Below are 16,581 nucleotides of genomic sequence, written 5' to 3'. Positions count from 1 at the left end.
GTTGTCTCTGTTCATACTATCTTTACATTTATTAATTCTGATGCTTTCATATGCATCTAATTGCCTGTAATTTGAGACTTGTTTAAGTAATTTTAAGTTATTAAGATCTATACAATGTTCTTTATCAACAATATGTTCGGCAACGCAAGATTTATCAGGTCTACCATATCTTATCTGAGCTAAATGTTCTTTAAATCTAGTTAATATTGATCTTCTAGTTTTCCCAACATATTTCTCATTACAATCTTTACAAGAAATTTTATAAATACCCGACCTTTCCAGTGGAGGTGTTTTATCCTTTGGATTATCTAATAATTGTTGTAATTTATTATTAGCACTATACACAAGTTTATAATTGACATTCTTAAAAATTCCTTTTAGACCACGGGATAACTCTCTATCAAACGGTATCGAAAAATATTTAGACGTATCTTTCTCCACTTGAAAAGTCGAATTTTCAGAAATCATTAACCTATACCTATGTTTTCTAATTAATTTATCAACTAGTGAAGGAGAATATCCATTACACTCAGCTACATTCCTAATGTAATCTCTTTCCATTTCATATCTTAATGCTAGATAAGATATGGTAGACCTGATAAATCTTGCGTTGCCGAACATATTGTTGATAACCAAACATATTACCAAAAATAATTACCAAACCAAACCAAACAGCGCCCTCTAGCTACCACGAAAAAAATTATGGAAACAAAATTTATACTGGAGGTCATTAAGGAAGAACAGCTCTTTTAAACGAGCCCTAGTTTGTTTAAATCGCGTAACCTAAACCAGAGTTATCCTTATTTTAATAAAAGCAAGTTCAACCTTCCCCCACCACTTTACTTTATGTGATGGAGCAAAATACTCTATATCAAAAAAATTACAAATTTATCGATGATTACAATAGTAATATTTAAAATACCTGTTCACCTGCATATTTTTGAAAAAAACCCTGTTTTCTGATTGGCTATTAGAGAAACGCCCCCTAGCGGGCATTTTCGAACTTAAAAATAATTTTCAGCGATTTCTCTTGGTCGATTTACTTATTAGAATTTTTTGCCCAAAGTTATACGATAAGTAGTTTCTGAGATACAGCCGGCGTCCATTCTTGGTTGGCCACCCGGTACAAACTATACATTATATTTAAGATTTACTTTCCACAAGTATATACATTTAGAAACAAGCTGAATAATAACAAACCCGTAAGCTTAATAATATGTGGCAACACCGTAGTTAAGGGGCACATCTAAAAGCCTATTAAAAGTTGGCCCTTTCGTTAAGCACTCCGACACCCTCGTTTCATAAATTACCCGTTAACTTTGCTCTAAGTTTCGGATGAGAAGTTAGGGTGGGAAGTGTGTAAAAGTGATATATGAGAGTGATATGAGGTTCCAGCGAAATGACGGATGCTTTTAATTTTAATGCCATAATTGATAAAAATTCTCTTGCTCTTGTTCTTTAACTTTATTCGTTCATTTTAAAGAGACATGTCAAAAACAACTCACCGGCACGAAAAACGGGCACCTTAAAATTTTCATGTATTTTAAAGTATAATATATTTATAAACAAAATACGAGTAGCGGAAAAAGGGGCCAAAAAACCCTACATATATGCTTATTCTCAGCATTAAGTTCATCAGACCGAAGGGAACAGCCATTCGACGACCGGTTTCGGAGATTTTTCTCCATCGTCAGGCCGACTTTGCTGTAACCCTCGATCCGACCAACGAAATGAATTTTGGCCCCTTTTTCCGCTACTCGTATTTTGTTTATTTATATATACCATACCTAAGCCTTCTTAGCTCCATCTACGGTAACGTGGATGAAGCAAGCATGTTTTCCAGTAGGCCGCTGGTTTTAATTTTACCGGTACGATCTGTGATTGTCACAGCTGCCGCTAGATGGCGTAGAGCGTCTTGAGAATATCAAACGTGAAATGAAATAATTCTATTCAGAGTGTCGTCATTTTCTATCAAATAAAGCAAAAATATATCGAGGCTGCCATTTTAAAATCAAAAGTTCATTCAATCAAAAAAACGTCAAACAATCCTAATTTATGTCATATACTAACATACAAAACCTCGTTTTTTTAATGAAAAAATAAAAAAGTTATAAGGGTAAGTCTCACTTTTGAGTAACACCCGGTATAAAAGATATGCAATAAAGAATACATAATACTGAAACACTACATAATACTGAAATCAGAGAGAATGAGAATAATAAAATAATTAAAATGCGTCCAATCGTTCTTAATCATTTTTTTAATATTTTTTGTTATCTATTTTATTAGATAATCTTCTAATTTTAGCTAAATCTAATTATTAGTTAAGTCGGATAAAACTAAATCAAGGAGAAACAAAAAATAAATCCTTCGTTAGCATGAACGACGTCCTAATTATCTTTTGATAAAAATAAAACCATTTTTTCTTTCGCCCGCAATAAGTTTCAGGATTTTTTCCAAATTATTATCCTTAATTAAAAAGTTTCCAATTATAATTTCGAGCTGCAAAAACTCCGAATTTCCAGACGTCTCATCTAACCGAAGTTTTTAATAAACTTTTAAGTTTCGAAATGATTTTGGCGAATGTGCAGTTGGAGCGCAAGTGGCTGCACTCAAGGTAACTTCATTAAATGTTCCCCGGCGCGGGATATCAAAATATTGTTAATATAATAGTGAAACTTTGCTGCTTAAACTATTTGTTAATTAAGAAACTTTAGTTTTTCACTAAACGTCTCGCAATTTTCGAAACTAAAATGCGCATAGGGTTGTTAAAAAAGAAATAAAGAAATGGGTATCAGGTACAAAAAGATTGTGAAATATAAATTAAAATAATTAAAAATTCTACGTTCTTGCAACTTACAGCTAAATATATAATGTATGTAGATGTTCCTCTTCAAGTTCGAGACATTCCAACAAATCTAATAAACTTTTAACGACTGACGCCTTGTTTCCTTGTTGAAAAAAGAAATAAATAGTTAGGGGACTAACTATATATTATTATTATAATTGTAATATCTTACTAGATAATTTAAAAAATAAAGAACTGTGAATCAGATACAAAAATATTGTGAAATATAAATTACAATAATTAAAAATTATTCAAGTCTTTATTCTTGCCACTTACAGCTAAATATATTAAAAATAAACGTTAAAACTGTAAGTTCCTCTTCAAGTTCGAGACATTTCAACAAATCTAATAAACTTTTAACGACTGACGTCTTGTTTTCTTGTTGAAAAAAGAAATAAATAGTTAAGCGACTAACAGCAAATCTAATTCGGAAACTTGAAAACTTTCTTTCCCTGCTTATTTCGTTCTTTTTCTATCGGATTTCTACCCTCCAGATAAGTTAAATTTCCATTTGATTCGCTTTTAATATGAATTTTAAAGCCGGCTATTAAGATAGCGAGATCAATATGTTCGAGTTTCCTCAAAGTTATTAAAAATAGAAATTGGATCGTACGGAACATAGTTTTAGGAGAGGCTTTTAAAAGTTTTGATGGCCCTCTAAACGTTTTATGATGTCGGAAAGGATCAGTTTTTGGTTTGTGACCGGTTCTTTAGGAATCGGTTGTCTGATATTTTATAGCTTTAATTTTGAAGGGAATATTTCCTAAAAATAGAGATAATATGAATTATTAAATGTTCAGTATTATAATTGTAATATCTTACTAGATAATTTAAAAAATAAAGAAATGTGAATCAGATACAAAATTATTGTGAAATATAAATTAAAATAATTAAAAATTTCAAGTCTCTAATCCTTCAACTTCCAGAGCTGTATGCAATATAAATAATCATGCAAACTATAAGTTCCTCTTTAAGTTCGAGACTTTCCAACAAATCTAATAAACTTTTAACGACTGACGTCTTGTTTCCTTGTTGCAAAAAGAAATAAATAGTTAGGGGACTAACAGCAAATCTAATTCCAAAACTTGAAAACTTTCTTTCCCTGCTCATTTCGTTCTTTTTCTATCGGTTTTCTACCCTCCAGATAAGTTAAATTCCCATTTGATTCGCTTTTAATATGAATTTTAAAGCCGGCTATTAAGATAGCGGAATCAATATGTTCGAGTTTCCGCAAAGTTATTAAAAATAGAAATTGGATCTTACGGAACATAGTTTTAGGAGAAGCTTTTAAAAGTTTTGATGGCCCTCTAAACGTTTTATGATGTCGGAAAGGATGAGTTTTTGGTTTGTGACCGGTTCTTTAGGAATCTATGGTCTTATATTTTATAGCGTTAATTTTAAAGGGAATATTTCGTAGAAAAAGAGATAATATGAGTTATTAAATATTTAATATTATAATTATAATATGTTACTAGACAATAAAAAGAATAAATAAATGCGAATCAGATACAAAAAGATTGTGGAATATATTTTAAAATAATTAAAAATTCTACAAGTCTCTATTCTTGCAACTTACAACTAAATATGTAATATAAATAAACGTTCAAACTGTGAGTTCCTCTTCAAGTTCAAAACTTTCCAACAAATCTAATAAACTTTTAACGATTGACGTCTTGTTTTCTTGTTGAAAAAAGAAATAAATAGTTAGGCGACTAACAGCAAATCTAATTCGGAAACTTGAAAACTTTCTTTCCCTGCTCATTTCGTTCTTTTTCTATCGGTTTTCTATCCTCCAGATAAGTTAAATTCCATTTGATTCGCTTTTAATATGAATTTTAAAGCCGGCTATTAAGATAGCGAGATCAATATGTTCGAGTTTCCGCCCAGTTATTAAAAATAGAAATTGGATCGTACGGAACATAGTTTTAAGAGAGGCTTTTAAAAGTTTTGATGGCCCTCTAAACGTTTTATGATGTCGGAAAGGATGAGTTTTTGGTTTGTATCCGGTTTTTTAGGAATCTATTGCCTGGTATTTTAAAACGTTAATTTTGAAGGGAATATTTCCTAAAAAAACGAATATGAGTTCTCAAATATTTAATATTATAATTATAATATTTTACTAGATAACTTAAAAAAATAAAGAAATGTGTATCAGATACAAAATAATTGTGAAATGCAAATGAGAATAATTAAAAATTTTACAAGTCTTTATTCTTGCAACTTACAGCTAAATATATAATATAAATAAACGTTTAAACTGTAAGTTCCTCTTCAAGTTCGAGACTTTCCAACAAATCTAATAAACTTTTAACGACTGACGTCTTGTTTTCTTGTTGAAAAAAGAAATAAATAGTTAGGGGACTAACAGCAAATCTAATTCGAAAACTTGAAAACTTTCTTTCCCTGCTCATTTCGTTCTTTTTCTATCGGTTTTGTACCCTTCAGATAAGTTAAATTCCCATTTGATTCGCTTTTAATATGAATTTTAAAGTCGGCTATTAAGATAGCGAGATCAATATGTTCGAGTTTCCGCAAAGTTATTAAAAATAGAAATTGGATCTTACGGAACATAGTTTTAGGAGAAGCTTTTAAAAGTTTTGATGGCCCTCTAAACGTTTTATGATGTCGGAAAGGATGAGTTTTTGGTTTGTGACCGGTTCTTTAGAAATCTATAGTCTTATATTTTATAGCGTTAATTTTAAAGGGAATATTTCCTAGAGAAACCGGATAATATGAGTCATTAAATATTTAATATTATAATTATAATATATCACAAATAAAGAAAGGTGTCTCACGTACAAAAAGATTATGAACATCGAAATTTCTTACATTGCTATTTTTGTCTCTTCAAGTTAGAAAGTTACATCCAGTTTCTGCTGATATCCAATCAATATACGCTGCAACTTTAGTATATACAGAGTGATTGAAAGTAATCTTGCATGATGTTAACAGAGCTAAATGACTGGTAATTCCAACTTGAATAATAGTTCCATTTTTAATTAGGACTAGAGCTCCTCCACTGTCTCCCTAAAAATAAATAAACAAAACTTAAAATATATTATTATAAAAAGTTAATTTTACACAAAATTCGATTAAATCATTGTTGCTTTTGTATAAAATTTTAGCTACCGCATTACATTTTCTTTGATCGCATCTTTACTTTGAAATGTCTTCGATGACATTATTCAATTCGCAAATTTCTATAAACTAATAATATTTTATCAGCAAAAATCTATACTAACTCACTGATTAATCACGATCCTACTCAAACCACTCAACGTAAGAAGCTCAATTTTGGCCAAACAGGTTGATTCTAAAGTGTAGAGGTTCGATAAGAAGGGATTTTTCGAAATTCCAGTTCCAAGGGGGTGAAACCACCCCTCAAATATTACAATATTTTTTATTTTAGTTTCCGAAAAAACGCTTAAACACGTATATTTTATTTTGTTTTTTACATATTTTAAGATTTTTTAAAAATGTATACAGGATGTTTCGAAAAATCTGGTTATTGATTAATCACGATCCTGCTTAAAGCGCTTGACGTAAAAAGCTGATTTTTGGAAAACGGATTGACTTTAGGATGTAGAGGTTCGATAAGAAAGGATTTTTCAAAATTCCAGTTCTAAGGGGGTGAAACCACCCCTCAAATATTAGAATATTTTTTATTTTAGTTTCCGAAAAAACGCTTAAACACGTATATTTTATTTTGTTTTTTACATATTTTAAGATTTTTTAAAAATGTATACAGGATGTTTCGAAAAATCTGGTTATTGATTAATCACGATCCTGCTTAAAGCGCTTGACGTAAAAAGCTGATTTTTGGAAAACGGATTGACTTTAGGATGTAGAGGTTCGATAAGAAAGGATTTTTCAAAATTCCAGTTCTAATGGGGTGAAACCACCCCTCAAATATTACAATATTTTTTATTTTAGTTTCCGAAAAAACGCTTAAACACGTATATTTTATTTTGTTTTTTACATATTTTAAGATTTTTTTAAAAATGTATACAGGATGTTTCGAAAAATCTGGTTATTGATTAATCACGATCCTGCTTAAAGCGCTTGACGTAAAAAGCTGATTTTTGGAAAACGGATTGACTTTAGGATGTAGAGGTTCGATAAGAAAGGATTTTTCAAAATTCCAATTCTAAGGGGGTGAAACCACCTCTCAAATATTAGAATATTTTGTATTTAAAAACCGGTTAGTTTTTCGGAAAACAACTCTTAAGCACGTATATTTTATTTTGTTGTTTTACATATTTTAAGATTTTTTAAAAATTTATACAGTATTTTAAAAATTTATACAGTTTCATAAAATATGACCATTGGGTAATCATGAATCTGCTTAAACTGCTTGACGTTTAAAGCTGATTTTTGGCAAACGGATCGACTGTATGGGGTGTAGAGGTTCGATAAGGATAGGTTTCTCGAATCTCAAATTCCAAGAGGATAAAAACGCCCCTCAAATATTACAATATTTGTTATTTAAAAAACGGTTAGTCTTTCGGGAAGACGCTTGGACACGCATAACTTATTTTGTTTTTTTTTTACATATTTTGAAATTTTTTAAAAAATTATACAGGGTGTTCCAGAAAGTTGGGTAATTGATTAACCACGATTCTGCTTAAACTGCTTGACGTAAAAAGCTTATTTTTGGCAAACGGATTTTTCGAAAGTCAAATTCCAACGAAATGAAACTACCCCTCAAATATTACTTAATATTAATTAAGTTCTATAATAATATCGCCATATTGTTTTTTCTCATGCTGACATAAATGTGAGAAAATTTTATCCAGTTTGTATGTTAATGGAAATTCTTGCTTTGTTTTATCATCACCATTACAAATGATTAATTCGACGCGAACGAAGTCGCGGGTACACGCTAGTCTCTAATATTCTCTTTAATTTAAACTAAACATTGCCAAAAACTATCCAATTTATATCCAAGATCATATTACGAACCTGCTAGTAATATTTACGACAAAATCCACGACCTAATATCCCCGAAGTTACCTTATAGGTTAGGTATTATATGTTAAATTTTATCGACTCCTAGCCCGGCATATCTATTTCATTCCGAAGGAACGAGAATTCAGTGCACCTATCAACCTCTCACAAACCTATCTGGCACTGGATATTAAAATCCGCGGTATATGTGTGCACGTGCAGGCTGGGATATGCGACGGAATACATATTTCCGGGGAAATAATCTATTTCTGATATATTTTCAGGAGAATGGAGTGTGGGAGTTTATAAGTTTTTCTAAGAATGTAATTATTAATCAATTTATAAAAAATTGCTTGTGCTCTAAAATAGTTAATTTTGTTTACTTTTCACATTTCTCTACCGTTTTAGACAAAAATAAAAATATATAAAAATTAGTAGTGGGAACTATCGAATGAAACATTCGATAGTTGCAATTCATTCGAATAATTCGATAGCTAGTAAGAAAACATTCGTTGAAAACTATTCGAATAGAACTTATCGAATAGATGCGTCATCTGCCTTGAAATAATGTATTCTGGTAATTCGGCAGCAAAAACCATCCATTTATAAAATTCATTCATTTATTCGTCAGGATCGAATATAATAAAATATTAACTGAATTTCAGTTGTCGCCCGGCGACGTAAGTTTTCTTTCCGAGAAACCCGACAGCGGTCGGTGGCAATGCTATGAAAGAAGCCGGCATCTTTGATTTTTTGCGGAGTCCGATAAAGATAAGGACACATTATTTTTTTATTGAGGTGCTAGTATTTACACAGAAAATACATTATGAAGAGCGCTGTTGCCATATATTGGTATTAGTTGATATTAGCAAGGAATATTATTGTTTGGCTTTAGTTAGTTAGGGATAGTATGTCTATATATTTTGCATTTTTTTATTAATATTCTGTTACACTGCAATAATACTTGTTATTTTGGATGTAGGAAAATTATTTTTAATGTTTTTAAGCAAAGACTGGTTTAATAAATAATAATAACAGTAATAATTTGTTATACCTATTAACAACAAAATTTAAAATCATTTAATATAAACATTTTTTTTAGGTAGTAGCAAAATATAAACAACAAATTAGATGTCAAAATTATTTATATTAGATCCTATTTAAAAATAATATAGTCTCTACATTTTTTTTACTAACTAATTTGTTATATTAACAACAAATTTTAAAATCATGAAATATAAACATTTATCAATTTTCTAGGCATGCAGTGTATTGGAAGGAAAATATAAATAAAAAATTAGAAATCAAAATTATTTATATTAGGTGCTTTATATTACTATTTAAAAATAATATTTACTTTTACTGGCATTTACTTTAAAATATAAATGAAATATTTCTTCGCAAAAAACTAATGTAAGAGAATTAGCATAAACAAAATACAAACATCGCTAACTTTTTTTTTTAAATTGGCACGTGTAAAACCTTCAATTTAATTTTCTCACCCCATAGTTTGAGTTCGATAACCACATTTACTCAACCACATTACTTAAATATGATTATTAAGTTCAACTAATTCATATTATTAAAACATCTAAAATACAAATATGTATTTTTAAAATTAATTGTAAGTTCATCTCATCTCTCTTAAAAATTGCGACTTCTCAAAATTTCCCATTAAAAAATAAACCATATACCATATAAAATTAAATAATTGAAAGATCGGGCTACGGAAAATCACACAAATTTTCGGAAAAATTTTGACCACCTGCACACGCACACAATCGTCAATTAAAAAAAAACTACTATTTTAGTATTTTAAATATTTTAATAAACGCAAAAATAGCACAGTATTTATACGGTGAAGTTATAAAAATTTGGAAGAACTAATAATGCACTGACGCATACAAAAATCAAACGAATACTAAATTTCGTTTATCCAAAGCATTCGATAGTCGTGGCTCAACGATAACCATTTAGTCGCACGGCGAGGTTGTCACGTATGCTTTAGTATACAAATGAATGAATGATTTTATTCAAATAAAACCATTCGATAGTTGAAATCATTCATTCAGTAACCATTCGATAGTCTAATTCATTCGATAGATCCCATCGCTAATAAAAATACGATTGAACTTTTTCTAAATGATTTAAAATGAAAATTATTTGCAATCTCGCATTTCTACGGGAAAGTCCCGAGCTCGTAAGTCGTAGCGTAGTAAAAACTCGCTGGTCTTCAATTTTAACCAATTTAAAAAGTGTATACAATACTAGGCTCAGTTTACAAAGAGTTCCAGTTAGTCAAGAAGCAGAGAAAAATTTGCTATTAAACCCATTCATTATGCTGCAGAATTACTAAATCCAAAATCACAAGGTTCTGAACTTGATGAAACCCAAATTCTTTCTGCCATAGAATGCTTAATATATCAAAAAATAAACTCAATATAAAGGAGCAAGAAATAATAGATGAAATATCAGATTACCGTTGTAGAAGTGGCAAGTTATTTGGAAATAACTTCATATGGAAAAGTAGTTTTAATAACCCAGTCTCCTGGTGGAAAGGACTGTGTTCTTCATCTTCATTATCACAAGTAGCTTCACGAATGTTGATGATGCCAGCATCTTCGACTGTCACGGAACGCAGTTTTAGCGTTTATAGTCATATTCATTCAAAAAAGAGAAACAGGCTTACTTATGATAGAGCCGCTAAGTACTCTATGTTTCCCACAATGAAAACTTGCTGAAGAAAATAGGATACGGCAATAGATTAATTTTTATTTCCGATACTATTGAAGATTTTGAGGAAGTAGACTGGCAAGAAGATGTTTTTGAGTGTGATGCTGATGACAGCGATAAAGATATGCCTCTTGCTCGACTAGTGTGCCAAAAATATTTTTTTTTGTACAAATTTAACTTTAATTTATTTTTTAATTTGAAGAATAACTCTTTATTTGTGTTTATGTATAAGCATTTTGTGTTTTGCGATGTTTTGTTATGATTTTTATAAATAAATATTTCAGTTTTTCTTATTTTTTAAAATATTTCATATATTTCCAATATTTCCATATATTTCCAATGTTTCAGGAAATATTTCCGAAAATATATTTCTGGAAATTTTATATCACTATGAACTGTACATAAATAACTATTATCAATAATATATTTTCCTCAAAGAATTAATAATAAAAAAGTTCCAGCAGTTTTCCTCAAACACGATCCAGGGACACACTGTATATAAATGATCTTGAAACAGCTATTAACTAAAAGATCCTTTTGACACATTTCTTTATTACGTTGTTATGTTCTTCTTTTTTTTTCTGTCGCGTCTAAGCTAAAACTCTATTGCTTAATTAAAGTGTGGGAAAGGAAAGCAGAAAAGCAGCTCGTAATCGTGTGGAAATTGAACAGAAAAACGAATATAAGGGAGAAAAAGCATCACGCGATGCTTGCCAGACCTATTTACGCAATAAAAACCAATATAGCCCCACATTCCGCGTTGATATTTTATTAAACACAACTGCCTATTGTTTATTCAGAGGAGGAGGCGTTTAAATGGGACGAGATTCCCGATTTCTGTTATTTGGGTTGCTTGTATGTGTGTACGCATCTCTTATATTATTCATAAAAGTTTATAAGCTTAAGGAAAATGTAGTTTTAAGTAGACAATTTTGCAAAATATTGTTTTGGCAATTTATATATATTGTATATGTTGGCAATTGTTTTTGGTCACTTCCTGTTTTACCGGAAAAGACAATAAATTTTGATTTTTAAATGACACCCTCGATATTTTTTACTTTATTCGATAGAAGATGACACTCTGAATAGAATGACATATCGTGTGTCAACTTTTGGCATTTTCACATAAAATTTATTTGAAATTGTAACATGGCGGTTCATACCGAGAATTTGACTCGAAATACCAAGTGTGAGGTACCAAATTATTCTTAAAAAAATGCTTTTCTCAAATATGTTAATGAGCCACCCTTGTTCCATTTGAAAAAAAATTGAGATATGATCAAAAATACGATTTGGGCATCTTTTAACCGGCCAGGACAAGACACGAAAAACATTAGACGATCAAATCTATTTTTTCAAGGCTCCTTGATTAAAAATTATTAGTGTTGTTAACACAGCCACGGTACTCTGGATTAAAATTTAAAATACGATTTTAACCGAAAATGTCAAAAGTTAACACATGATATGTCCTTCTATTCAGAGCGTCATTCTCAAGCGTCATAAAATATACTGAGGGTGCCATTTAAAAATCAGAAGTTGTAGTCATTTCCGGTGAAACAGAAAGTGACCAAAAATAATTGAATACGTCAATCAATCCTAATTTATGTCATATACTAAAATACCAAATCTCGTTTTTTTTTATCTGAAAAAAAAATAACAAAGTTATAGGGCTGAGCCACTTTCGAGGCGCACCCGGTATATATTTTGTTTTAAATTTCAATTTAAGTATTTTCTACCGGGTGTTTCTCAAATTGGCTCGCTGATAAAAAAAATGCGATTTGGTAGGTTCACTATCCTGAAACATTTTTTTACTGGTTTTATCGAAGCCTTGCTGCATATTCTGTGCAAATAATTATTTTACTATAAATATAATTTTCTATAAAATAAATTTCGAAAATTGTATTTTGGGTATTCTATAATAATTTTAAATTATATTAATAAAATAAGTCAAAAATATTACTCACTTTACAGGCTTTGCCCTCTGTAATAGTTGATGTACAGCACAAGGTATTAATAGTGTCGTTTTGGTTTAGAAAACATGTGTCTGGTGTATTTACATGTAGAATAGCTTGTTTCAATCTTGTCGGTTTCTTATAAAAATCTAAAATATTTTTAAGCAAATTATTTTTTAAAAAAATAAATAATATCAATTCAAACTCTACATTAAAGGTTTAAAAAAAATTACACTTACCATTAACAATCCCAAATCCTGTAAGATATACCACGTCATTCATTAAAGATTCCTCCATGTTTGTATGTAATATTACCGGTTTTATTGAATCACCTAAATGCAAAAAAAAATTTTTTAATATAATACATTATATTTTACCTAAATCTGTATTCTCAATACTTGAATCCAATACTTTCAAAAAAATAAATTTTAAAAAATTACGCATATCCAAGAAGGTTGTACTTACAGGTACTTACTATATGTAACTTCTTCTTCAAGTTGGATCAGGCCAATATCATGACGTCTTCCAGAAGAAAAGTACAAAGGATGAATTAAGAGTTTTTTACTGGAAAATATTTCAGCTCCTTTCAAACTGTAGTAGATTGTTCCCAAAGCGATATTTAACATATTTCTATAAAACAAATATAGGTATTTACATAATATCATACATAAAATTCTATATTCTATAACACAAAAAACTCAGGTATGAGGTTTGTGTGATGTAACGCTGATTCCGGTGATCAAAAGCAAAAATGGATTCAAGCATATTGAAAAATACCGAAAAGTATTTAAAGCGTCCATTTTCAAGGTAATTATTACTGTTTTGTGAGTTTAATTTTATTTACTCAAACTCGTAATAATTGTGAAAAAGTGGCATTGAAAACTTAAAAAGCTGTGTGAACTGCAAAAACCATCGTGGGTCGTGGCATTACGTCGGTTTCCAATATTTCATAGGTATTTCATACAAGTCCTTATATAAAATAAAGGTTCTTATATGCAACATATTGTATTTTAGTTAAAAAATTAAAAGAAAATAATAATAAATTTGAATAAATAATATATTTGGCGAGATAATTGCGGAAAAAGCCGAACCGCTCCGAAATTATCCAAAGCTGTGGAGAGCGACCGTTGTAAAAATAGCGCCAAATAGTATTTACCTTATCCTTATAGGCACTTTCCAATCTAAACTTGTTTCTTTTATCTATGCTGGTCAGTTGAGGAAGATGGCGGTGTTCCAAACGTAATTTGTGTAAAAATTATATTTCTGTAATATTTTTTGTATGTTTTCGATATTTTATTAGTTGCCATGCGAAGACGAATTCAAAAAAATCAGAAATAGAGTAATTTCTTGTTTCTTGGAAAGGTTTTTTACAAACCCCAACTAACAAACTAATGCCCTCTTTACACCAAACTACCCGCATCATTAATATCTGGCAACGGTTATTAGACGGAGCCAAACAACCACAGAGTAAATCACATCCGTCCCGCTCCGAACTTATTGTAAAGTTGACTTAATCCCGTTTGGCGCCAAAGTTTAAATCGCTGTTGTTGCAACGTTAATTGGTTTAAAACGAAGCCAGAGGGCGCGGAGGGCAAGAGTCCTGAAGAGGGGCTGTTTAAACTTACTCTGGAAACCGTTTACTGTCCCGTTCCAGACAATGAGCCGCCGTTAGGATCCAGGCGGGGTGTATTAGGCTGCCACCGCAGAATATCACGTGAGTGCCGTTGGGGTGAATGAGGGTGAGAGCTGCGTGGTATGGGAAAACGCCTTTAGGTGGGTGGATGGGTTTGCCATGGCCCTGCAAGATGGAAATGTGACAGAATCATGGATAAAGTGCTTTTAATAAAAAGATTAGGGAAGGAACAATCAAAAATGGCCTACTTAAATTCCGGTTTATCAGTGCCATTCTAATTTTATTCAAAACGTGTAAAAATATGATGTAGGGTAGACTCAAAATAATTTGTTGTTTTATTTTACGTTGTGAACAAATGTTGGTAGTTATTAAAATTGTTATAAAAATATACAGTTCTAATAAAAATAGATAAGTTATAATAATTATTTATTAACACGCTACTAAAGCAGATAAGTCTAAATTTTTTGACATCTAGTCTTTGACAAGTAGTAAATAAAAGCATAAATGCAAGAAAAAATATATAATTAGTTAATTTTAAGTGAATTTCATAAATGATCGGTTTACTACCAGTATGTATATTATATAGTCACTTACTAGCGAAAAGCTATTCCATTATTTCCCTCGATTTTTGACCGACATCTACCGCACGCTACACAACCAACTATTTTACAGTCTGTTTCAATCTTTGAATAAGAAGACTAAGGAAGGAGCATAATGCTATCGATGTATTCATGCATGGTGGGCGGAAAAAGTACTCTAGGGTGGAGATCCTTGACAGTTCTGTTTGACGATTCATTTGACACATTTGAATATGATTTGAAATTTTATGGATTTGTCAATCTTTACGGAGCTTATTTTATGTTATTTATTATTTATTCTACTACTGATAGTTGTATAAAGGTAGTAAATCTAGATGGAAATTGTGGCAGAACTTAAATTAACAGTGACACTATCGCGATTTATCAAAAATGACTCTAAAATAGTTGTTTGTGTAGCGTGCGGTAGATCTCGGCAAAAATCGAGTGAAATAACGGAACAACTTTTCGCTAGTAAGTGACTATATAATATACATACGTGTAGTAAACCGATCATTTATGAAATTCACTTAAATTAACTAATTATATATTTTTTCTTGCATTTTTGCTTTTATATACTACTTGTCAAAGATTAGATGTCAAAGAATCTAGATACGTCAATTTGACTTACCTGCTTCAGTAGCGTATCGGATGTTTATGGTTATAAATAATTATTATAACTTATCTATTTTTATTACAATTTTATATTTTATAAGAATTTTAATAACTACCAACATTTATTCACAACATAAAATAAAAACAAAATTATTGAGTCTACCCCACGTCTACCCTACATCATAGTTTTACATTTTTTAAATAAAATTAGAACGGCACTGATAAACCGGAAATTAAGTCGGCCATATTTGAGGCCTATCGCGGTGGACCTAAGATTTTTGATATGCTCCTTCCTTAGTCTTCTTATTTAAAGGTTTCGATAAATCGCAATAGTGTCACTCTGGTGTCACTGTTAATTTAAGTTCTGCCACTAAATTTCCTTCTAGATTTACTACCTCTAAACAACTACCAGTTGAAGAATAAATAATAAATAACATAAAATAAGCTCAGTAAAGACTAACAAATCCACAAAATTTCAAATCAAATTCAAATGTGTCAAATGAATCGTCAAACAGAACTGTCAAAGATCCCCACCCTAGGGCCCTTTGTCCCTGTTGCATCCTATGCTACTTTATTAATGTTTTATTTTACGCGTATAAAACTATTGGTTGTACGTACAAATATATTTGTTACAGATTAAAAAGTATTTTTACTCGTAAAAAACTATTGGTTACAGTCAAAAACTATTTTTTACACGTAAAAACTATTTTTTACGCGTAAGAAATATATTTTTTAACTTATTACTTCTTCAACATTCCAAACTACAGTTTTTCAAACATGCTCTTCAAATCCTTCAATTTAATAGCTGTTGGTAAGAAGTTTCACTTCAAATATGCACATAGTGTACGCACAATTTTTTTTCAATAAAAACATCCATTCAGAATTTTTGAGAATTCAAAAATAAAAAAATATATAGAGGATATTCTATTTAAAATAATAAATTTAGAAGCTACTAAAAATAAAACTAAGTATACCTAATTTTTATATAAACTTACGTTCACAATAAATCTTCCGTTTCCAGTTGTCCCTTGGCTGTTTTCACAAGTCCACATTACAATAATTATTAAAGCAACAATGTATGAGTTCATTTAAACTTATATTTCTAATAGGTATTATTTTTAAAAATCCCAAGAGCATAAACGTTATTCCTAACGACTTCAGTGTGACAATACAAATTTTTAAATTATTCAAATGCCTGTCTGTCTTCATTGTGAATGAAAGCTAGATTATGATGACTTTTTTAACGGATAATTAAGCTCGGATGGCTTCATTCAAGGA

The 16,581-nt window shown here is 30.4% G+C and overlaps 1 protein-coding gene across 1 annotated transcript; it reads right to left on the bottom strand.

Moving 5' to 3' along the window:
- Positions 1 to 3,477: 3,477 nt before the first annotated feature.
- LOC115881038 (tryptase alpha/beta-1-like) lies at positions 3,478 to 16,362 on the bottom strand. The gene is made up of 7 exons (XM_030898399.1): positions 16,299 to 16,362; positions 14,106 to 14,278; positions 12,956 to 13,110; positions 12,720 to 12,812; positions 12,493 to 12,629; positions 5,678 to 5,875; positions 3,478 to 3,611 (listed from the first exon to the last, which is right to left on the bottom strand). The coding sequence occupies exons 1-6, from the start codon at positions 16,353 to 16,355 to the stop codon at positions 5,696 to 5,698; spliced, it is 795 nt and encodes a 264-aa protein (XP_030754259.1). The 5' UTR covers positions 16,356 to 16,362; the 3' UTR covers positions 3,478 to 3,611; positions 5,678 to 5,695.
- Between the last annotated feature and the right edge of the window lie 219 nt (positions 16,363 to 16,581).

Source organism: Sitophilus oryzae, unplaced genomic scaffold (genome assembly GCF_002938485.1).
Source record: "Sitophilus oryzae breed Bouriz unplaced genomic scaffold, Soryzae_2.0 scaffold_1693_pilon_pilon, whole genome shotgun sequence".
NCBI lineage: Eukaryota > Metazoa > Arthropoda > Insecta > Coleoptera > Curculionidae > Sitophilus > Sitophilus oryzae.
Note: the sequence above shows the minus strand (reverse complement) of the source record. Positions and strands in the feature narration are given on the sequence as shown.

What these genes read in the sequence shown, in the direction of transcription:
- LOC115881038 (XM_030898399.1), bottom strand. Translation starts at nt 16,355, where the DNA reads ATGTGGACTTGTGAAAACAGCCAAGGGACAACTGGAAACGGAAGATTT. An exon ending in TGAAGAAGAAGTTACATATA is followed by an intron (nt 12,813 to 12,955) that starts GTAAGTACCTGT and finishes TTTTGCATTTAG; the next exon opens with GTGATTCAATAAAACCGGTA. An exon ending in AGGATTTGGGATTGTTAATG is followed by an intron (nt 12,630 to 12,719) that starts GTAAGTGTAATT and finishes AAAATATTTTAG; the next exon opens with ATTTTTATAAGAAACCGACA.